The sequence below is a fragment of the Muscardinus avellanarius genome (assembly GCF_963383645.1).
Source record: "Muscardinus avellanarius genome assembly, chromosome: 1".
In the NCBI taxonomy this organism is placed as follows: domain Eukaryota; kingdom Metazoa; phylum Chordata; class Mammalia; order Rodentia; family Gliridae; genus Muscardinus; species Muscardinus avellanarius.
Genome location: NC_137786.1, coordinates 109,309,854 through 109,333,988, shown reverse-complemented (window position 1 = coordinate 109,333,988; position 24,135 = coordinate 109,309,854). Strand labels below are relative to the sequence as shown.

Here is a 24,135-nt window from a genome sequence, read left to right as displayed (position 1 = left end):
AGTTCCTACATATCTAGAAATATCTGGTCTTTACCCTCATTAACTCATGACTTAGTTGAGGCCAGAACCCTAAGTTGAAAATCATTTGTTTCATTCAGTTGCTTTAGAGTGAGCACAGAGCTGGAAGGGTTCCTAAAGGCCAGAACATGGGAGGCTTTTTACTTATATTTTGAGTACCAACTACATTAGTTGTTTTTGTCAATTACACATAGCTTATTCAATTTCCTTATATAATGAATCTTTTGACTTTTTCCTGTAAAGTAGATAACCTGACTACTAAGCTTTCTGTGCTAAAGAACAGAGGCTGACTGTTCCAGCTAAACGCTCCTTTTTTTTTTTAAATGGTACTGAGGATGAAACCCATTCTATCTCTGAGCTACACCCCAGTCCTATTTTAATTTTATTTATTTATTTTTATTACTTTTTGTAATACTGGGGCTTGAATCACGGAACATTCTGCCTCTGAACTATATCCTCAACTCTATTTTATTTTTTATTTTGCAACAGGGTCTCACTAAATGGGAGCCTCTCTAAGTTGCTGAGGCTGGCCAAGAACCTGTGATGTTCCATCTCAGCTTCTCAAGTACTAGAATTAATGGTGTATGCCACCACACCTGGCTTGTTTTTGTTTTTTGAAACAGGATCTAACTAGGTTGTGGAGGGTCTTGCTAAGTTGCTGAGGTTGTTTTCAAACCTGCTCTCTTCCTGTCTGAGCTCTCAAGTCCTAGGATTACAGGAAGGAGCCACCATGCCAGGCTTATAGAGTACGTCTGCCTCAAATCATTTACTATATTGTTTCTGAGTCCAAAACCTTTCTGGTGCTCTAAAGGGGAGGTTTCCTCCCTTCTTGGCTGTGGCCTCTTTCATTGCCCACCTGACTTTCTTTGCCCAGCTTCATCAGTCACTGCTCCAATATTTTCATTAGATCTTCCAAATCTTCATTTATTTCTATTGTTCTTTTCCTTATTTTCATAGTCATAGTTTTCTAACTTTCTTCATTTATTTACTAGTATTTTTGTTTGTTTTTTAGATAGTCTCGAACACATCGGCTCAAGTGATCCTCAGGTCTTAGCCTCCTGAGTAGCTGAGACTACAGGTATTTACTACTATTTTTTTTTTTTTTTGATGGTACTGGGGTTCCTGGAAGCCCTTCTACCTCCAGGCTACACTCCCAGACCTATTTTTACATTTTTATTTGGAAACAGGGTCTCCTAAGCCAGCGCATGTGGCTGGCTTCGAACCTGCGCGATCCTCCTGTCTCCGCCTCCCAAGCTCAGGGATTACAAGCGTGCGCCACCTCGCCCGGCTTTACTACTATTTTTAATGGAATCTCAAGAAGGAATGTGAGCATATTCATATTTGAGTTAGGAAACATTACACACCTTTTCCTTTTTTGTGTGATGCTGGGAATTGAACCCAGGGGGATTCTACCTCTGAGCCATACCTCCCCAACTATTTTTTTTTTTTTTTGAAACAGTTTCTTGCTAAGTTGCTGAGGCTGGCTTTGAACCTGAAATCCCCCTGTCTCAGCCTACCAAATACTGGGATTGCAGGTGTGTCCCACCTCACCTGGCTAGCACCCACTATTTTAACAGTAATTTTTTATAGGGGTAGAACTATCAGGAGGGAATAATGGCATTGCCTTTACTAACAGAGATGCTGACACATTTTCCTTTGTAGTTAAAAACTTCCTCTGCAAAAGATAGACTTCCAAAATTATTATGTTACCTCTTCCTCCATGACATAGGTGAGTAGTTTCCAGTCCCATTCCACTGTCTTGGCATTGGCTGGGTGTAGCCTGAAAGTCAAGTGGCAATAATTAAAATGCTGGAGAATTCTGTGGAAGAGAGGATGGGATTAAGAAGATGATAGAAGAAAAAAGCCTCTTTGCTCAGTGTTCTGGCCTACCCTCTGGTACCAGACATGCCAATCTAAGTACCATTTTATTTACATATATGTATGCATTTGTGTGTATGTGGTACTCGGGGTGGAACCCAGAGGCTTTCTACCTCCGGGCTACACTCCCAGACCTATTTTATATTTTATTTGGAAACAGGGTCTCACTAAGTTGCTGAGATCCTCCTAAGTAGCTGAGGCTGGCTTTGAATCTGTGTGATCCTCCTGTCTCAGCCTCCCAAGCACAGGGATTACAAGTGTACACCACCACATCTGGCTTTTGACTTCATTATATTTTGCTAGCTATTTCCCACTCCCATTTTGGGAAGCATTAGTGCTCTAATTTCATGAAGATACCAATTCTTTACTACATTTTTTTTTTTGGTGGTACTTGGGGTGGAACCCAGGGGCTTTTCTACCTCCGGGCTGTACTCCCAGACCTATTTGTTACCTTATTTGGAAACAGGGTCTCAGTAAGTTGCCGAGAGCCTCACTAAGTAAGAGTGAGGCTGTAAGCCGGTAAGAGGCTGGCTTTGAACCTGTGCGATCATCCTGTCTCAGCCTCCCAAGCGCTGGGATTACAAGGGTGCGCCACCACGCCTGGCTTTACTACTCTTAAACAACTAGCTTTACTTATCAGGAACCCAAGATGAAACACATGAGTTTTGAAATAATTTAACCCAAATGATGGGTTCAAAGATGAGCTCGTGTGTTACGTTAGGTCAATTAAATCCTGTAAGACTGAATTTCAGAGTTCTGGTATGTCTAGAAGGGAAAGAAACTCTCATAATGGGAGTGTCAGAAAAGCCTGAGGCTGAGGACCATCATGTGGAGCCTGAAAATAAAAACAAAGCAGAGATTTAAAAAAAAAATGGATCCTGGTAACCATTTCTGAATAAAATCAAGTCACATCTTTTCCTAGGTTTCTAGTAACATAAGTCATTAAATTCTCTTTTAAAGCTGTTAAAGCCAGTTTTGATTGTTTTTTCTTTCACTTGCAATCCAAATAACATGAATATACTAAGAAACCCTCTCTAATGGTTAGGTGAACAAAGCTCATGCTTCAGAGAAAGCTGTGCCCAAGTCCAAGTTCCCTAGAAGATTTTGCCAAAAGCCAAGTTTTATGGTTCATACTGTTGAATCTTCATAAGCAGCATGTAGGCCTCCTTGAGGACATCCACAGTCTCAGAGCCACTTAGCAGGATTTTCTGGATGATGTGAGCCACAATTTCTTTGGGTGGGTAATGCTGGGGGGACACAAAGTCCATCAAAAACTGCACAGTCCCCAGAGGAAAGTTTTCTTCAATGGTGTTTATCACCATTCTGAGTCTTCGATGAGGGATGGGTTCTAATTTTTTACTCTTGCTCTGTAGAGATTTTAAAAAGAGAGAGAGAGAGAGAGAGAGAAATTAGGATGGTGTTCTTTTCAAATTTACTTATTTTTTTGATTCTGGGGATTGAACCCAGGGGTTTTCTATCTCTGAGCTACACCACAGGCCCCTTTTATTTTTTATTTTTATTTTTTTAATGGTGGTACTGGGGGTAGAACCCAGAGGCTTTCTACCTCCAGGCTATACTCCCAGACCCACTTTACATTTTATTTGGAAACAGGGTCTCACTAAGTTGCTGAGAGCCTCACTACTTAAGTAGCTGAGGCTGGCTTCAACTAACACACCTTTGTGTGTGTATGTGTGTGGTACTGGGGATTGAATCTAGGCATTTTCTGACTCTCAGCTATATTACCAGCCCTTTTTATTTTTTATTTTGAAACAAGGTCTCACTAAGTTGTTGAGAGGGCCATTATGTTGCTGAAGCTATCCTCAAACCTGCAAACCTCTTGTCTCAGCCTCCCAAGTACTGGGATTACAGGCATGCTCCACCACTCCCGGCTCTAACATGCATTATATATACACATACATACATATAAAATCTCATTTAGTGATCCCATGAACTATGCTTTTATCTTCATTTTATAGATAGGAAGGCTAAGGCTGACAAAGTAAAGTGACTCAGTGCCGATTCTTGAGTGTGGGGCTGAAACTTGAACCCAGATCTGATTCTATAACGAATCGTCTCTCCACAAGTGGGGAAAAAATTTCATTTTTACTTGGCTTGTCTTCTCATGCATGGAATCCAGTTATAGTAAACTTAACTTATCCAAGGCCTACAGAAAGGACACTCAGTCCCCAGGGGAAAATGTTAGCTTACCTCTCGTGTTTCTTTATCTGGTATTAGTGTCTGGAAGAAGAGGTGATGTACTGGAGGTCGCAAGAAGTATTTCAGTCTATGCAAGCAGGGTTTGTTGTATATCGTACCTTGTGGTGTTCGTGCTTGTACCTGGACAGACCTGGGGTTGGCAGGCTCTGACAGTGACATCTCTTTTCTGGCTGGGGTTTCTGTGACGGAAAGCCAGGGAACTTTCTCTAAGGAAGTTTCAGACTGTGGAGACTGTGGACTAGAGGGGTAGCTTGGAGAGGATGGAGTTGAGATATCCATAGGAATGTCACAATTCTGTACATCATTCTGGGGAGAGTCAGGCCTACTTCTTGGTAAGTGAGGCAAGTTTCCTGGTGAGCAGGGCTTGTCTCCAGATGAGTGTGGTATATCTTCCAGTGGCTGTGACACACCTCCCAGTAGTGGTGACACACTTCTTGGTGACCGTGACATCCTTCCTGGTGACTGTAACACACCTTGTGGTGACTGTGACATACCTTCTGGTGACTGCGACACACCTCCTGATGACTGTGACACACTTCCCGGTGACTGTGACACACTTCCCGGTGACTGTGACACATCTTGTGGTGACTGTGACGTACCTCCTGGTGACTGTGACATACTTTCCGGTGACTGTGACACATCTCCTGGTGACTGTGAAATACTTCCTGGTGACTGTGACATACTTCCTAGTGACTGTGGCACACCTCCTGGTGATCGTGACATACCTCCTGGTGACTGTGGCACACCTCCTGGTGACTGCGGCACACCTCCTGATGGCTGTGAAATGTCTCTTGGGGACTGTGGCAAATCTCGCAGTGACTGTGACATGTCTGGCAGGTGTGCCACATCTTGTGGATAGGACAGTTTTTGAGATGGACCTGGTCCCTCTTGAGGTGGGCTTGGTGGGTGCTGAGGAGGCCAGGATAGGTCTTGAGGTGGATTTGGCATATTCTGCTGAGGGCATGGCACTTCTTGAGGTGGGTGAGGCAAAGCTTGTAGCTGGCACTGCATGGTTTGAGCTGGGCATGACAGAGCTCGTGGTGGGCATGAAGAGGCTCGTGGTGGGCATGGTGAGGTTCTTAATGGATGTGGCAAGGTTCGCAGTGGGCATGGCAAGGCTTGTGGTGGGCAAGGCACGTCTTGCTGTGGGCATGGCAAGGGTGCTCTCTGATTGCTGCTGCTACCATTATTGCTTACTGAGGAGAGAGAACTAACATCTGAAGACAGCTGTAGGCTTGCCAAGAAGCTGAGGTCACCTTTGAATGTGGTTGAGCTACAGTTAGGCTCCGCTGGAAAAAGAGAGTCCTGACTGATGGATGTAAGGGGCTGAGGACCTTCGAATGTGGTCTCTTCCAACAGGTCCAAATCCACAGGATCATTGTTAATGATTCTCCGCGCTGTTGGCCGAGAGCTTCTGTCCACCCGACTTTCCATCACTTCTTTGTTGGAGAGACTGGCACATGTCTGAAGACTGGCTGGCTCCTTCTGGGCGGGAGTGACAGGTTCTAAAGTCAAATCAAGAGTGGCAATAGGTCTATTTTCTTCCTCGCTTGTTGTCAGATCAATCACACAGAGTCCATTGCGATCCTTTGCCCGGGGTCTGGTTTCTCTAGTTAAGTCAATGAAGTCCTGTGGAAAGATTGTAGAGAGAAGAGTTAAAGAGACTCAGCTTTATCTAAGACTTAAGTTTCAGCTTTTAAAGATGAACACAGCTGGGCGTAATGGTGCATGCCTGTCATCTCAGTACTTTGAAGGCTGAGACAAGAGGATCACAGTTTTTAGGACAGTCTCAGCAATGTAGTGAGACTCTCATCAACCTTGCAAGACCCTGTTTAGAAACAAAAACATAAAAAGGTCTGGGTGTGCAATTGAGAGGTAGAAGGCCCCTGGGTTTAATCCTTAGTACCCACCTCCCTGCAACATACATACAAAGGATGAACATTATTTTACCTTTTTATTTCATTAATAATTTGCATATCTTGTATGACATAAGCATAAGTTTATTTGTTCAACTTTTTGCTAGTGTCAAAGCTGTCAATTTCTGTACTTTCTTAAATTATCCAAATGCCAGATGTATATAATTGGAGCCAAATGGGAACATTTTCTGGTCCAAGGAAGACATGGGAATAGTAGGGTATATTCCAACCTTCACATGATGAAAAGTAACCTTTGTCTGGAAAAGCAAAGACACAGGATAACCTAAAATAGAAGCTAAACAGAAAGGGAAGCTATGATAAGGCTCTATGTGCTGAGAACGTGATAAGTGCTTTCATATACCACACTGACCCTATAAGGTAGGTATTATTATTGCCATTAAAAGGTGTAGGTTAAAGCCAGGCATGGTGGCGCACGCTTGTAATCCCCACGCTTGGGAGGCAGAGACAGGAGGGTCGCGCAGGTTTGAAGCCAGCCGCGCGTGCTGGCTTAGGAGACCCTGTTTCCAAAATGAAAATGTAAAAATAGGTCTGGGAGTGTAGCCCGGAGGTAGAAGGGCTTCCAGGAACCCCAGTACCACCACCAAAAAAAAAAAAAAAAAAAAAAAAAAAGGTGTAGGTTATTTACCCAAGGATTAAAGAGCTAAGTAGTTGAGATAGACATTCAAACCTAGATCTGTCTCCTTATTAGGGCCTAGGAATGTACAACTTTATTCAATATGTAATCCATTTAAAAAGAGGATCAGAAGGTAATATAAAAATGGTTTATAAAACCAATAGTTTAAGTCTGAACCCTAACTAGATTAATTAATGGAAAAATTCCTATCTCTTCTCCCATTCCTTGGGCAAACTGATTGGGCAATTCACAGAGCTTGATGCCTGCCAGGGATACTATGATCAATCTCTGTGCTATGAACCTGGGACAATATTGCTCTTAATTTCCAAACATCTTCCCACCTGATTAGGTACCATTGCCACTGGTATGTTAGGGTCCTGGGGCTAGCAATGACAATGTATCAGCTATCACATTATTTTTCTTAATAGATGTGATGGTCGCCATTGTTAACAGCACCAATACAGGCACAGGATTTTATGTGGGTCAAATGAGAAATTGGAATGCTCCTCTTCCTGGAATAGGAATCGCTTAGTGAAACCTAATGCCTCACAGGAAGCAGCCATATAGTATCTCTGCCTTTGATTGCTCTCTCCAGCTAGCTGAACCGAACAGAAACAACTAAAAGGCCACTGAGGTTAAACTCATCTCTCTATTGCAACTGCTAAAATACAATATTACCATGTTTCTCCCATCAAAACTCATCATCAGTTCCACAGAATCTATGCAGATATTCTCAAAGTGGGCAATACTGACCTCGGGACAGGGGCTAGAATACCACAAGGAGGGGCGGTAGTAGCCCTGACGCAATTAGAGGGCACTGAATAAAAGGGTGCCGAGTAATTCTTTTTCCCTGAAAATGGGCAGTAAGTCAATAAGTTTGGAAACCTATGACCTGCAGGATAAAGGTTAAATACCTTAGTAAGGTTCCTAAGGTCCTTCAGGGTAAGACCCATGCTTCCTGTCTCTATTCCTTGTCACATAACCAAAAAGCATAGCACTACTACAGACCCCCACATGTGCCAAGCTTTCTCAAGTGTCTTGATCTTTATGTTTGCTTAAGTCTTTTCTTTTTGCTGGAATGATAATCATCCCTTTCTTTAAAAGCTTCTCGTCTTTCTAGACTCACAATAGATAACATCATGTGTGAAATCCTTCCAGGTAACTTTCTGACCCAGACTAATCTCTACCTCTGTTTTGTCCTCACTACACCTATATAAACTTTTCTTTACCACCAAGAATTTAAAAATATTGAAAATAGAGCCAGGTGAATCCCAGTACTTGGGAGGCTGAGACAGGAGGATCTCAGGTTCATGGCCAGCCTCAGCAACTTGGTGAGACCTATTTTAAAATAAAAGAATAAAACAGGGCTGGGGCTGCTCAGAGACAGAACACCCTTGGGTTCCATCCCTAGTACCATGCACGCGCGCGCACACACACACACACACACACACACACAAACACACCAAAAAAAGTAGAAAAAGGAGATGCAGCATATTCATATATATTAACCCTGTATCCTGTGACCTTATTAGTTTAAGTAAACTTATTTATTTATTTGGTGGTACTGGGGTTCCTGGAAGCCCTTCTTCCTCCGGATTACACTCCTAGACCTATTTTATATTTTTATTATTTTTGGAAACAGGGTCTCTTAAGCCAGCGGGGCTGGCTTCGAACCAGCACGATTCTCCCGTTTCTGCCTCCCAAGCGCGGGGATTACAAGCGTGCACCACCACGCCCGGCAAGTAAACTTTTTACTCAAAAAACGTGACTAAATTTCCACGCATTAGTTTGAGAAAACGTTTTTTGGTAGATGCCCTAGGGTTGTCTCTAAAAACAATAAGGTTGTATGCAGATAGAGGCTTACTTCTTTGTTCTTGACCTGGATGCTCTTTTTTCTAGTCTCTCTCCTTACTGCAGTGGCTAAGGCACCTAGTGTAGTTTGGAACTAAGTACTGAGAGAGCACACTCTTACTTTGTTCTTGAACTTAAAATCTCAGAATTTCATCATTTGGTATGTTAGCTGTGGGGTTTTCAGAGATGCCTTTTATCTGTTTAAGGAAGTTCTCTTCCTAGTTATCAGTGTGTGTGTGTTTTAATGGGGACTGAACCCAGGTCAATTCTATCTCTGAGCTACATCTCTACCCTACTTTTATTTTGAAATAGGGTCTCACTAGGTTGCTGGAACCTGAGATCCTCCTGTCTCAGCCTCCCAAATACCAGAATTACAGGCATGTGCTACCATGCCCGGCTAGTTATCAAGTTTTAATCAGAAGTGGCTATTTATTATTTATTGCAGTACTGGGTATCAGACCCAGGAACATTCTAACTCTGAGATACACCCACAGCTCTATTTTTATCCTTTATTTTTGAAACAGCGTCTCATTAAGTTGCAGAGGGCCTCACTAAATAGTTGAGGCTGGCCGAGAACCCATGATCCTCCTGTGTCAGCCTCCTAAGTACTGGGATTATATGCGTGCACCACCACACCCGGCAGAAATGGCAGAAATGGCTGTTTTATTTGGTTAAATGCTCTTCCTAGACCTGTTGATAATCATGATTTTTTTTCCTATTAAAACTGGAAGTTATATTGACTGATTTTCCTACTGCTGAATTAACCTTGAAATCCTAGGAAAACTCCACTAGGTTATGATGTATTATTTTTTATATTGCTTGGCTTTAATGTATCAATGTTTTGTTTTTTGACATGTTCAAAAAGAATATTTGTTTGTAGTTTTCTAGTCTTATAATTTCTTTTTCTGGGTTTGCTACTGGAATAAAACTGGCTTCATAAAGTGACCTGAGAACTATCCTCCCCTATTTTTCTATTTAGGTTGTGTTAGACTAGTACGTATCTGTCTTAAATATTTGATAGCATTCACCAGTGATACTATCTGTATCTAAAATTTGCTTTCTAGGGATGTTACAAATTTAGACTTTTTAAGTAGACACAAAGCTATTAAATTTTCTGTTCTTAGTTTTGTCACTTATGTTTTTCCAGACAAATAGAATTTGTATATTTCATTTATTTATTTTTGTGGTACTGAGGGTCGAATCCAGGGGCTTTCTATCTCTGGGCTATACTCCCAGACCTATTTTATATTTTATTTGGAAACAGGGTCTCACTAAGTTGCTGAGAGCCTCACTAAGTAGCTGAGGCTGGCTTCGAACCTGTGCGATCTTCCTGTCTCAGCCTCCCAAGCGCGGGGATTACAAGAGTGTGCCACCACGCCAGCTCTATTTAATTTATATTGTCAAATTTATTGACATAAAATTGTTTGTAACTAGCCCCTTATCACTTTTTAAATTCTATATTTTGCACAAAAGTATTTTTCTTTCTTCCTTCTTTCCTTTCTTCCTACCTCCTCCTTATTTTTGCTAGAGATTGAACCCAGGGTCATTCTACCTCTAAGCTACATTCCCAGCTCGATTTTATTCTTTATTTTGAAACAGAGTCTCATTAAATTGCAAAGGGCCTTACTAAGTTGCTGAGGTTGGCCTTGGACCTGCAATCCTTTCTCAGCTCCCAAATATTGGGATTACAAGCATGTTCCACCATGCCTGGCGAAGCACTTATTTTCAATTTTCCTTTGTACTATCAATATTGGAAACCTTTATCTTCTATTTTTCGCCCTTGTAACTTTAGCTAGAAATTATCAATTTCATTGATCTTGTAAAGTTTTTTATTTTTTCTATTTCATTTATTTTTGTTACCTTTATTATTTCCTTCCTTTTACTTACATTGGATTTAATTTGCCTTTCTTTTTCTCATTTCTTGATGTAGAAACTTAGCACTGACTGTAGACCTTTTCTTTTTCAAACATTAGAATTTATAACTAAAAATTTCATCTAACTAGTTTTGTCTTCACTCCACAAATTTCAAAATATAGTCATTTTATTATTATGTAGTTCAAAATTACTTTCATTATTTTCAAAGAAAATATACTCTGTAAGGTTTGAATTTTTTTTTTTTTTTTTTTTTTTTTTTTTGCGGGACTGGGGATGGAACCCAGGAGCATTTGACCTCCGAGCTACACCCCCTGCCCTATTTTTTATTCTTTATTTTGAAAGTGGGTCTCACTGAGTTGCAGAGGGCCTCACTAAGTAGCTGAGGCTGTCCGTGAACTGCGATCCTCCTGTCTCAGCCTCCCGCATGCTGGGGTTAAAAGCGTGCGCCACCACACCCGGCTTGAATGTTTTGAAATACAGTGAGACCAAGAATATAAAAATCATGTGAGCCCTTTGAGGCTCAGTTCTATTAGTTTGTCAATGGAGCCATCTACTGATAAATAAACCTGTCTCTTGATTTTGGCCTCCAGAAATCTTGTATCAGGAATCAGAAGGAAGCTGAGGAGGGGGAAACTGAGTATCCTGCAACTACAGATCATGGCCTTGCATAACAGACTTCAGGAGGCAGGAAGCAGACACAGAAAAAAAGAGGGAGGAGAGAGAAGCTACAGCAGCCTCATCCAGGAAAGAAACTATCCCCCAGTCATACCCCCAGAATCTATACTCTTCAGCCATATTTTACCTCTGAACATGGCTACTTTTAACAGATGATGGTGTGGGGGACATCTTAAATCCAAACCATAACACATATTTCACTCATGCCCCTGCATCTGTGAAACACACCACAGTGGGAGGAAATACAAAGAGAATGCAAAAGACTATCAGAAATGGTTGGAGGAACGGGCTCAAAGCCTCATCGACAGAACAACTGGCAGCATGTCAGCAAGGAAAGATTCCTCCTACTCCATTCTCTGCTCCTCCTCCAGCAGGGATGATGATCCTACACCAGTCTACTGAGTCTTTCTTGTTCTGGTATGATGCCAGTATACCATATAGGAGGCTCTCCCATGATGACAATGATTGGCCCTCCTCCTCTTGGGATGGTGCCGGTGGGATCTGCTTCTGGAATGAGGCCACATGCTTGATGCTTGGCCTCCAGTGATGTGACCTCCCAATTGTCCCATGATGGTGTCCCACTTGGTGGTGTCCACTTGGCTAGGAATGATTCTACCAGACAAGTAAGGATACAGGGAGCCTCTTTCTATCAATTTTATAGTCCTTTTTCTACTCTACCAGGAGATCATGGTGCTCTGACTCTGGGTGTTTTTTAACAGCCTGATGATAAAAACTTGTTCTCCCTTCCCATTAAAGGAAGACAAGTTTTGCAGTAGAAAAATTAAACAGAAAAAGTACAGTTTTCGGCCGGGCGTGGTGGCACACGCTTGTAATCCCTGCCTTGGGAGGCTGAGACAGGAGGATCACACAGGTTCAATGCTAGCTTCAGCTACTTAGTGAGGCTCTCAGCAACTTAGTAAGTCCCTGTTTCCAAATAAAATATAAAATAGGTCTGGGAGTATAGCCTGGGTGTAGAAAAGCCTCTGGGTTCCACTATCAGTACTACAAAACAAACAAACAAACAAACAAACAATCAGGAACACAAGAAAAGGTGCCTGCTATCACTAATCCTACCCAGCATTGTCATGCTGTGTATAAAAATAAGAAAAAGTCATTAGTAGTATAAAGATCAGAAAGAATAAAAGCCTCATGGATAATAGAAGTACATACACAGAAAACTAAAAAACTGTAAAAAATACAGTAAGAGCTTAGCAAGATCACTGGACTTAAAAATCAGTTACTTAAAAAAATTCCAACAACGCCGGGCGTGGTGGCGCACGCTTGTAATCCCCGCGCTTGGGAGGCAGAGACAGGAGGATGGCGCAGGTTCGAAGCCAGCCGTGCGCGCTGGCTTAGGAGACCCTGTTTCTAAATAAAAAATATAAAATAGGTCTGGGAGTGTAGCCCGGAGGTAGAAGGGCTTCCAGGAACCCCAGTACCACCCAAAAAAAAAAAAAAATTCCAACAATACTACCATGCTGGGTATTTCCCACAATGCACAACCACAAGGGAAATAATTCATGTTGTATTCTGTGTGAATAGCACCTCTCTCTTTCTTTCTCTCTGCCATTTTGTATCCTTGGATTCAACCAAATGCAGACTGAAAATATTTTTTTTGGGCGGGGACACCCCAACTGTGTAATGAATATGTACAGACTCTTTTCTTTTCTTTTCTTTTCTTTTCTTTTCTTTTCTTTTGTGGGTCTGGGGATGGAACCCAGAGGCATCTGACCTCTGAGCTACACCCTCTGCCCAATTTTTTATTCTTTATTTTGAAACAGGGTCTCACTGAGTTGTGGAGGGCCTCACTAAGTAGCTGAGGCTGTCCGCAAACTGTGATCCTCTGGTCTCAGCCTCCCAAATGCTGGGATTACAAGTGTGTATCACCACGCCTGGCTTGTATAGACTTTTTTCTTGTAATTCCCTACACAATAGAGTATAACAACTATTTACATTGTACTAGACATTATAAGTAATTTAGCAATGACTTAAGGTACATTATAAGTGAAGTGTTGTGGCTCACACTTGCAATCCCAGAACCTGGGAAGCTGGGACAGGAGGATCGCAGGTTTGTGGCTAGCCTAAGCCATTTAGTGATGCTTTCTGCAACTTAGTGAGACCCAGTTTCAAAATAAAAAATAAAATACAGCTGGGGGTGTAGCTCCAAGGCAGAATGCCCCTGGGATCCATCCCCAGTACCATACACACATAGGGAAAGTACATGAGAGAGGGTACTAAGACCTAAAGAATGTAGCAGTTGAAATAAATATATGCATATAACATTTATATATGTATAATTACCTATATATAAATATTTATATATAATTCTCAATTTATATAATTACCAATTGTCATATACATACATACATGTATGTATGTGTGTATATATATGTGTGTATGTATGTGTGTGTGTGTGTATATATATATATAGTATATATATCCAATTTCTTCCAGGCATGGTGGGCAGTAATCCCAGTACTTAGGAGGCTAAGAAATGAGGATCAAAGGTTCAGATCAGCTTTAGCAACTTAGCAAAACTCACAGGAACCTAGCAAAACCCTGTTTCAAAAATAAAAAATAAAGCTGGGCGTGGTGGCACACAGTTCTAATCCCTGGGCTTGGGAGGCGGAGACAGGAGGATCACGCAGGTTCGAAGCCAGCCTCGCTGGCTTAGGAGACCCTGTTTCCAAATAAAAAAGTATAAAATAGGTCTGGGAGTGTAATCCGGAGGTAAAAGGGTTTCCAGGAACCCCAGTACCACCAAAACAAACAAACAAACAAACAAACAAACAATAAAAAATAAGCCGGGCGTGGTGGCGCACGCTTGTAATCCCAGCATTTGGGAGGCTGAGACCAGAGGATCGTGGTTCTCAGACAGCCTCAGATACTTAGTGAGGCCCTCCGCAACTCAGTAAGACCCTGTTTCAAAATAAAGAATAAAAAATTGGGCAGGGGGTGTAGCTTGGAGGTCAAATGCCTCTGGGTTCCATCCCCAGACCTCAAGGAAAAAATAAATAAATAAATAAAAATAAAAAGGGGCTGGAGGATGTAGCTCAAAGATAGAATACTCTTTGGGTTCAATCCCCATTATCACAAAAATAAATAATTAATTAAATAAAAGAAAGAATACCAACTCTAATCTCAAAGATGTGTTCAGGAGAGGGTGAGGGAGGGGGGACCCATAGGAAAGTGCTTCAAGAGTCCTATGCATTTTCCTACCACTCTTTAACTCAATGTGGTAATTACAATGCACCAAATATATGTATGTATGTATGTATGTATGTATGTATGTATGTGTATATATATATATATATATATGCACACACACATATATATTTAAAAATAAAGTACATGGAGGGTATGCATAAATTATATGTAAGTACCATGCAATTTTATATAAGGTATTTAAGTGTCTGAGAGAGATTTTTGGCATCCATCCAAATGGAACCTGACATACAATGTATACATGTTTATATTTACTTATGGGCTACTTAACACTTGGGTCAACAATGAACTGCATATGTGATGATGGTCCCAGATCCAAGATTATAAATAAGGTTGAAAATTCCTATCAGATAGTGACATCATAGCTATCATAACTTCTTAGCACAGCACATTTGTGGTGGTTCTGGTATAAACAACCTTTTATGTAGCCAGTCAAATAAAAGTATAGCATGTACAATTATGCATGGAATTTTCACAGTATATAATACTTGATAATAATAAAGAACTATGTGAAAAAAACTTGTTGCTAGTTTATGTAATTACTATGCTTCTTATTATTAGAGTGTACATACATACCTTGGAGATACTGCAGGTTCAGTTCCAGACTACCACAATAAAGCAAATATTGCAATCATATGAGTCAATACAAATGTGTTGGTTTCCTAGCATATATCAAAGTTATGTGCACACTAAATGGCAATCTATTAGGTGTTTAACAGTATTATGTCTAAAAAACCCCACTCCCTGCCAGGCATGGTGGTGCACGCTTGTGATCTCAGCATCTAGGAGGCTGAGACAGGAGGATTGTGATTCACAGAAAGTCTCAGTTACTTAGTAAGGCTCTTTGCAACTCAGTGAGACTGTTTCAAAATAAAAAGAATAAAAATAGGGCTGGGGGTGGAGTTTAGAGTTAGAATGTCCCTGGGTTCCATCCCCAGTACCACAAAAAAAATTAAAAAATTAAAAATTAAAAAATTAAAATTAAAACCTCAGTACCTTAATACATCCTTTACTGAAGTATTCAACCCACAAAATCATCTGCAAGAGTTAGAATCGACTTCTTCCAAAATGGTAATGTTGATATTTTTATTTCTTCCAATGAATCACAAATGTTCTTAGTGGTATCTAGAACTGTGAATCCTTTTTAGAAGTTATTTACTTTGCTGAGATTCATCAGGGGAATCACTATCGATGGTAGCTATAGACTTGTGAAATATATTACTTAAATAATAAGGCCTGAAAGTCAGAATAACTTGATTCACGGGCTGCAGAATTAATGTTATGTTGGTAGGAATAATACAGTAATCTTGCTATACATCTCCATGAGAACTTGGGGGACCAGGTGCATTTTGAATGAGCAGCAATGCAGGTATGTGTTGCGCAAATGATCAAGGCTGGGAAGTTGCAAATTCGAATCTGGTCCACCTGAAGAAGCAAGGCATCGGTGGTGGTGGTGGTGGTGTTGGTGTGTGTGGCAAAAATGACTTTATTCCAGCTGTGTTTTGCTGTAATAGGAGGCTTAGGCCTCCAGTACCCAGTGGTAGCCAACTGGGTGCCTTGCAAGCTCCCCATGGAGACTTCCACATAGGAGTTCTGTATATCGGCAGACTGGACTGGACTCTCAGTCCAGTTTATATATCAAATCAGAACAAACGTGGCAACGAAGCAGGGCCCAGAGTTACCTAAGCCTATTAATCTGGCAGCCTCAAGGATGCTCTTGGCTGTTTTTCATACAACAGTGGGCTTTACCAGAAAGAGGCAAGAAAGCCTAATACCATGTTCTGTCTTACACTCCACACTTTTGCGGTTTCTTGTTTCACAAACTACACGCACGACTCATCTTCTGTGAGTGCCCCTGTTCGAGGTATAGGAACATTGCAATCAAGTGCCACAACAGCAATACCAACTACAAAAGACAACATACTCTTACAAGCAGTAACCATATGTGCTCATTTCACTGGTAGGTTCCAGGCTTTTACCATCTTCCACATTGTCTGTTGCCCTACATGAAAAAGGTAAGGATGCAATCACTGGCTAATATCTCCCATAGGTTGTGTTTCTAGCCACTGCACCCAGGCCAACTATCAGCCTCATTGCCTGGGGAGGCCTGAGATACATGCATGGCCACTGGGGGTGCTCAGTCACATGATACATGCTCACCATGTTTTGGTGGCCGAGTTCCCATAATTCCTGCCAAAGGGCTTTGCGCTACAGGAGTTGATGCAATCATTGGCTTGCAAATATATATGTGTGTATACATATACCTATACATACATATATATGCCCACATACAAATTTTTTGGTTTATGTGTGGTACTAGGGATTAAATCCAGTGATGTTTTGCTTCTGAGCTACACACTAGCCTTTTATTATACTGAAACAAGGTTTCACTGAGTTGCTGTGCACTAGCCTCCAACCTGCAATCCACCTGTTTCAGCCTTCTAAGTACTAGGATTATAGGCATGTGCAGGCACACCCAGCTTACTGAGTCTCTTAACTGCATCAAGAGGCAACATTGGATGACTAACCTTAGACCATCTAGATTTGTTTAAGAGTACCTTATGAGCTGGGCATGGTGGCGCACGCTTATAATCTCAGCACTTGGGAGGCGGAGATAGCAGGATCACAAGTTCGAGGCCAGCCTCGCGACTTAGTGAGGCCCTCCACAACTTAGTGAGACCCTCGTTCAAAATAAAGAATAAAATAAGCGCCGGGCGTGGTGGCGCACGCTTGTAATCCCCGCGCTTGGGAGGCGGAGACAGGAGGATCGCGCAGGTTCGAAGCCAGCCGTGCTGGCGTAAGAGACCCTGTTTCAAAAATATAAAATAGGTCTGGTGGGAGTGTAGCCCGGAGGAAGAAGGGCTTCCAGGAATCCCAGTACCAAAAAAAAAAAAAAAAAAAAAAAAAAAAAAAAGAATAAAATAAGCTGGGTGTGGTGACACACACTTATAATCCCAGCATTCGGGAGGCTGAGACTGGAAGATCGCAGTTCGCAGGCAGCCTCAACTACTTAGTGAGGTCCGCTACAACTCAGTGAGACCCTGTTTCAAAATAAAGAATAAAGAATTGGGCAGGGGGTGTAGCTCAGAGGTCAAATGCCTCTGGGTTCCGTCCCCAGACCCACACACACACACAAAAAGAATAAAATAAGTAGGGCTGGGGGTGTAGCCTGGAGATAGAATGCTCCTAGGTTCAACTACAAAAAAAGAATACTCTATGATTTTTGTACAACGTCTAAATCACCCGTTTATATTTCTCAGAATATATTCTATCATTAAGTGATATAGCTATATATGTATATAAATATATGTGTGCATGAGGTAGTTAAATGTTGGTTTGCCAAACATTTCCAGGTCTTCTCTTCTTGGCATATAGTACATTTGTACTTCCTGAATCTCAGGAATAGGTGAGCACATGTGACTAATTCTACCCAGTAAATTGTGAATGGAGTAACATGTATTACTTTTGGGCTGGACCTTGTAACTTCTGGATACAAATACTCCAAAGCTTTCTTTTCCCTCTCATATATCTCTGGCCAGGTTCAAGATAGCAGCAGCAGCCAGGCTGCTAGGGTTAATCAGTAACCCTAGTACTTGGGAAGCTGAGACAGGAGGATTCCAAGTTCAAGGACAGCCTCAGTAATTTAGCGAGGACTCTCAGCAACCTAGCAAGACCCTGTTTCAGCAACCTAGCAAGACCCTGTTTCAGAACAAAAAATAAAAAGGATTGGGGCTGAAGGTGAGGTAGAATGTCCCTGGGTTCAATTCCAATAACACACACACACACACACACACACACACACACACACACACACACACACACCTTTGTCAATCTGTGTCCCAAGACTGTAATATGCCCAATTCCATTTCACCTGCAATGGACAGGTAGTATGTTGTTTTAGGCCATTGAAATAGCTTGTTCAGTAATAAACTCAGCCTATCCTGACTAATAAACACAGTAACTAAGAATAAATTCATCAAGAAATATGTAAGATCCAGAAAAGATAAAAAAAAGTTACAAAACTGTATTGAAGGACATTCAAGTAGACTTAAATAAATGAAGGGATAAACTACTATTCATGAATGAAAAGAATCAATAATAAATTTGTCAACTCTCTCTAAACTAATACACAGATTCAATGCAATCTGAACCAAAGTCTAAATAGGTTTTATTGAAGAAACTGGCAGGTAGATTCTAAAATTTAAATAGAAGAAAAAAATCAATTAAGACTACCCAAGACACTTCTGAAAAAGACAGTGAGGTACTGATGCTAGACAAACAGACAAATGAAACAGAATACATTCACAAGCAGACCTATGCATACATGATAATCTGATTTATGTCAGATTTGGTACTAAGGAAGAGCTGGGCACAGTGGCTCACACCTGCAATCCAGGTACTTTGGAGGTCAAGACAGGAGGATTACAAGTTCATGGACAATTTTTTTAGACTTTTTCAAAATGAGAAATAAAAAGGGGTAGGATTATATCTCAGTAATACAGCACCCCTGGGTTTAATTCCCAGTACCGTTAAATAAATACATAAATACATACATACATAAATAAATATTACAAGAGAAAGTATGGACCTTTCACTTAATGAAATTAGAAATGGTTATGTTGTAGTAAAGAAGGTGGAAAATAAAATCAGGTCTCAACTGCATACTAAAACCAAAGAGCAATTTAAGGTGTATTTAAGACTTACACACACACACACACCAAAAAAAAAAAAAAAAAAAAAAAAAAAAACAAACAGCCAGGCATTGTGGCACATGCTTGTAATCCCAGCATTTGGGAGGCTGAGGCAGGAGGATCCTGGACAGCCTCAGGTGCCCTGTTTCCAAATAAAGAATAAAAAATAGAGCTAGGGGTGTAGCTCGGAGGTAGAATACCCCTGGGTTCCATCCCCAGTACCACACCAAAATAAATAAAATAAATAAATAAATAAAATAAAACAAGCCAGGCATAGTGGTGCCTATTTGTGATCACATGGGAGGCCAAGACAGGAAGATCATGGTTCGCGGACAGCCTCAGCTACTTAGTGAGATCCTTTGCAACTCAGTGAGACCCTGTTTAGAAATAAAGAATAAAAAATAGGGCTGGGAGTATAGTTCAAAGGTAATATGCCCCTGGGTTCCATCCCCCGTACACCCTCCCATATAAAAAACAATTCAAAATTAATGTAAGGAAACATTTATATAACCTCCAAGTAAAGATTTTTTTTTTTTTTTTTTTTTTTTGCAGTACTGAAGAGTGAACCCAGAAGCACTCTACCTGTAAACCTCAACCCTCCTGTCTCAGCCTCTCAAATGCTGGGATTACAAGCATGTGCTACCACACCTAGCCTTAGATAAATTTTTAAAATAAGATACAAAATATAAGCCATAAATGAAAATATTTGACATCAGAAATTTCTGTTCATTAAAACCACTATGGGGCTGGGCATAGTGGCATATGCTTGTAATAAGATACAAAATATAAGCCATAAATGAAAATATTTGACACCAGAAATTTCTGTTCATTAAAACCACTATGGGGCTGGGCATAGTGGCATATGCTTGTAATACTCCTCCACGGTGGCCAGGATTGCAGCAACAATAGCTGGCAGCGGCCAAATAGGACAGGTATTCCTCTGAGAATCCCCGGATATCAGATTTTTGTTTAATATCTGATTGGGACAATATACAGAGACATTTGTAGCCATGACTTCCTAACTAAAATATAAGAAATAAGAGAGACCAAGATGGTGGAGACGCATCAGATGGAGCCCTGCACAGTCCGATTGGCCGGCACTGCATGTCCAGGGGGCCAAGGGCGCTCCTGGCCGCCAAGCTCCCCTGCGCAGTGCTGGGGCCGGGTGCGCTTGAAGCAGCAGAACCTGCTCTCTGTGGTGAAGCTGTGGGCGTATGCTCTGGGCGGGGAGATTAAACACATTGCTACTAAGAACTTGGACCCCCAACTCCTGCAAAAGACACGTACTCTTTTCTTTTATTAAAAAATATTGAGGGAGGTGCCAAGATGGCGGCAGCTGCAAATGCCACTGCGACCATGACAATAGTTGGCAGTGGCCAAATAGGACATGTATTCTTCTGAGAAATCCCGGACATCAGATTTTGGTTTAATATCTGATTGGGACAACATATACATTTATAGCCATGACTTCCTACCTAAAATATGAGAAGAGACAGACCAAGATGGCAGAGATAGTGGCAGTGGTGGCACAGCAGTGACAGCCAGTATTTGGGAGAGCCAGATAAATCCAATCCAACCTGCCTTGAACTGTTGGAGAAATCTCTCCAAAAAGAGACTGCTCCTGCCCCACATGCTCAGGAATCCTGGACAACATACTATGAAGAGAGAAGAGTGGAAAATGGTGGAATTAGAGGCAAGACTGCAGCACGGCGCCTGCCACTGCAAGAAAAGCGATTTTTGGAGGGATATCCTAGAAGAGATCAGAAAGCAGACTGCTCCTGCCACCCAAGCACAGGCATACTTAACAACATACTCTAGGTGAGACCAAGAAGGTGGCGACAGCAGCCAGTATTCAGGAGAGGCAGACAGATCCAACCAAATCCACCTTGAATTTTTGAAGAAATCTCTCCAAAAGTAGACTGTTCCTGCCTCACACGCTCAGGAACTCTGGACAACATAATATGTAAGAAAAAGTTTTGCGGAGGCGGACCAAAATGGCAGTAGTGGCGGCGGCCAGTATTTAAGAGAGGCAGACAGATCCAATCCAATCCACCTTGAACTTTTGAAAATATCCCCCCAAAAGTAGTCTGCTCTTGCCGCACATGTGCAGGAATTCTGGACAACATACTATATAAGAAAAATGTCTGGGGCAAGTCGGAGGGAGCCCCGCTCATATTGCTGGGCTGATTCGCTGTGCCAGAGGTCCCGGGAGACTTCCGCTTATGGCCACTGCGCTCCTCTGCGTTGCGCTGGGGATCAGGGTGTGCTTGGAACAGTGGATACTGCTCTCCATGGTGAGGCTGTAAGCCTTCACTTTCAGTGGGGAGATCAAATTCACTGTTGCTAGGGAATTGGGCTCTCAGCTTCTGCAAATGACACGTGCTGTTCTCTCCTACTAAAATATATATATATGGAGGAAAACAGGAACCTCTGTAAATGTCATGCCCACAGTGACAGTGACCAGAGCCTGCTGTGCTGCAGGGCGGGGTCTGGAGCCTGTTGCGCAGCAGGTCTGGAACTGGGGCCTGCTCCACAGCAAAGGGCCAGTGGGTTTCTTCAACTGTGTGGCCAGGAAGCAATAGAAGCTGCCACTGCCTCACGTAATCTCTCAGCAGATTTCCAGACCCAAGTGACCTCTATTAAAAAAAAAAAAAAAATTGGTCGTGAGTGGATCATCCTGTCAAAGTTACTCACCTTCTGGCTTTCAGTAAATGGGAATAAGTGTGGAGAAATAGAAACTCTAATACATTGTTGGTGGGATTGCAAGTTGGTGCAACCACTTTGAAGAACAGTATAGAAGATCCTCAAAAGAAGGAAAACAAACTTAGCATATGATCCAGCAATACCACCTCTGGGTATCTACCGAAAAGAATGAAAACCAAAATACCAAATTAATGCATGAACAACCATGTTCATAGCTGCACAGTTCATCATTGCCAAATAGTGGAATCAGCCAAGAGGTTAATGAATGAGTGGATTTCAAAACTATGGGATATGTACACAATGGAATTTTGCTTAGCCATAAGGAAGAACAAAATTATGGCATTTACAGGGAAATGTCACAAAAAATTAAGAAATCAGATGCTTTTCTTAATGTGCAAAATATTAGGGAGAAATGGGTAAGAGAGGAACTCTAGATGAAGAAGGGACCCTATAGAGGAGCAGTGAACACATCTGAGGGGATAAGAGGGAGGATAAGGGAAACTCTTTAAAGCACATGATGTACTTAAACATATCAAAGTCAATCAGGAAGCCAAGCATGGGTAGGAGGGAGGGGGAGGGTAGGGGTTAGAGATTGGGTAGGGGCTGATTGGGGTGATGTGTGCATGTATATTTCCACAAGTTTTTTATCCCATTGAGATGTATGACTACAATGCACCAATAAAAATTTATTAAAAAAAAAACCCATTTGGTATCACAGAAAAAAAAAGACAAAAGTTCTGTGATCCTGTGATAGAGAGGGACAAAGGTCCCCAAAATCAGGCTAAAACAGCTATGGAAAAAGATCTCCAGCTCAACACCCCAAACGGAATTTGGGGATCACATCTCTCAGGGGAAAATGATATACACAGGACAGGATAAACTGGAGGTAGGCAAGACAAAAAAAAAAAAAAATAGGGCTGTCCTAACCCCACCCTGAAGACACACTAATGCCGTTAGCAGATGACTAAGACACACCCAAGCTCAAGATGAAAAACAAAAACAAATATCCTCAAGGAAGAGCCCCCTGAAAAGTCCCTGCACACACACATGTATTTAAAATCTGGTCCTGACCCCAGATTACCTTTGCCTGATTGTAGTATCATTAGTATAGTGATTTTGATCCCTCTGGTGGGCTTTTCTCAATGCATTTTTATAAGCACGGGTGGATAGGGGATAATATTGTATAACTATATATTCTATTATCCCCTCCAACCTCCCTCCAGGGATCACTTAGAGAGCTTTCTCTACCCACCACAAAAACTACATAAAAGATGCCCCAAACAGTGGGCGTGGGACCATGCTTTGCTTTGAGCTGCTTGTAGGAAGGTCCCATTCTTTCCCTTTCTCCCCAGCCCTTTTGTGGTACCCAGGGGTATTCTAAATCCAAGCTACACTTTCAGCTTTTTAAAAATTATTATTACTATTTTTTAACAAGTTTGGGGATGGAACCCAGGGGCATTTGATCTCCAAGCTACATCCCTTGCCCTATTTTTTATTCTTTATTTTTGAAACAGGGTCTAAGTTGTGGAGAGCCTCATTAAGTAGCTGAGGCTGTCTGCGAACCATGATCCTCTGGTCTCAGCCTCCTAAGTGCTGGGATTACAAGCATGTGCCACCACACCGAGCTGTTTGTTTTGAAGCAGGGTCCTGTTAGGTTGATAGAAATCTACTTGCTGAGGCTGTCCTCAAACATGAGATCCTGCTGTCTCAGCCTCCCAAGTACTGGGATGATAGCCCTGAGCTACCACACCTAGTTTTTCTTTCCCTTCAGTTTCAAAAAATAGGTTTGTTGTTGGCTATGTCTGTGTATCATCCAATTCTTTACTTGGGATGCCAAGAACCTGAAAAAACAATGGTTCAGAGTTAATGAAAGCTCTGTATTTTTTTTTTTTTCATGTGGATGTACCTTTGTCCCAGTGCCACACATTGGACTAATCTTTGCTCCATTTTACTGTTTCTTCTGTCAATGACTATATAGTCACGCATCACATAAGAACATTTCAGTCAATTATGAACCATATTATACAACATTTTCCCCTAAGATTATAATGGAGCTAAAAATGTGCTATTACCCAGTGACATTATAGCAGTCCTAATGTCCTAGTGTGAGGGACAACTTATATATTTGTCATGAGGTTTGTATGAACAAACCTACTGCACTGCCAGTGGTAAAAATGAATAGCACATATGTTAGGTATACTACATGAAACTTCATAATGACAATAAATGATGCTATACTTATTATTTCAGACTGTACTTATAAAAATGTACTGTAAAACAATACATGAGGCAGTTAAAGAGGTGATAGCCTCAGACATCTTCTGATTACCTTTTCTTAGTTGCAGCAAGAGGTCAAGTGATTGAACTAAATCATCTAGGTTTATGTAAGTATATTCTATATTCTTTGAACAGTGACAAAATCACCTAATGACATATTTCTCAGAACATATCC

General features: G+C 41.4%; 1 protein-coding gene across 7 annotated transcripts in view; it reads right to left on the bottom strand.

The window, feature by feature from the left end:
• SIMC1 (SUMO interacting motifs containing 1) overlaps nucleotides 1–24,135 on the bottom strand; it is a gene marked incomplete at both ends in the record, with an annotated part of 73,862 nt that overhangs the window by 32,722 nt on the left and 17,005 nt on the right. The window contains 4 exons of one of the 7 annotated variants that reach the window (XM_080696909.1): nucleotides 1,729–1,798; nucleotides 3,031–3,263; nucleotides 4,105–4,523; nucleotides 4,776–5,742. In XM_080696909.1, the coding sequence (XP_080553035.1) occupies nucleotides 1,729–1,798; nucleotides 3,031–3,263; nucleotides 4,105–4,523; nucleotides 4,776–5,742 (1,689 nt within the window). Of the gene's footprint in view, nucleotides 1–1,728; nucleotides 1,799–3,030; nucleotides 3,264–4,104; nucleotides 5,743–24,135 lie in introns of all 7 variants that reach the window. The other 6 variants (XM_080696907.1, XM_080696908.1, XM_080696910.1 and 3 more) reach the window with 6 other exon arrangements.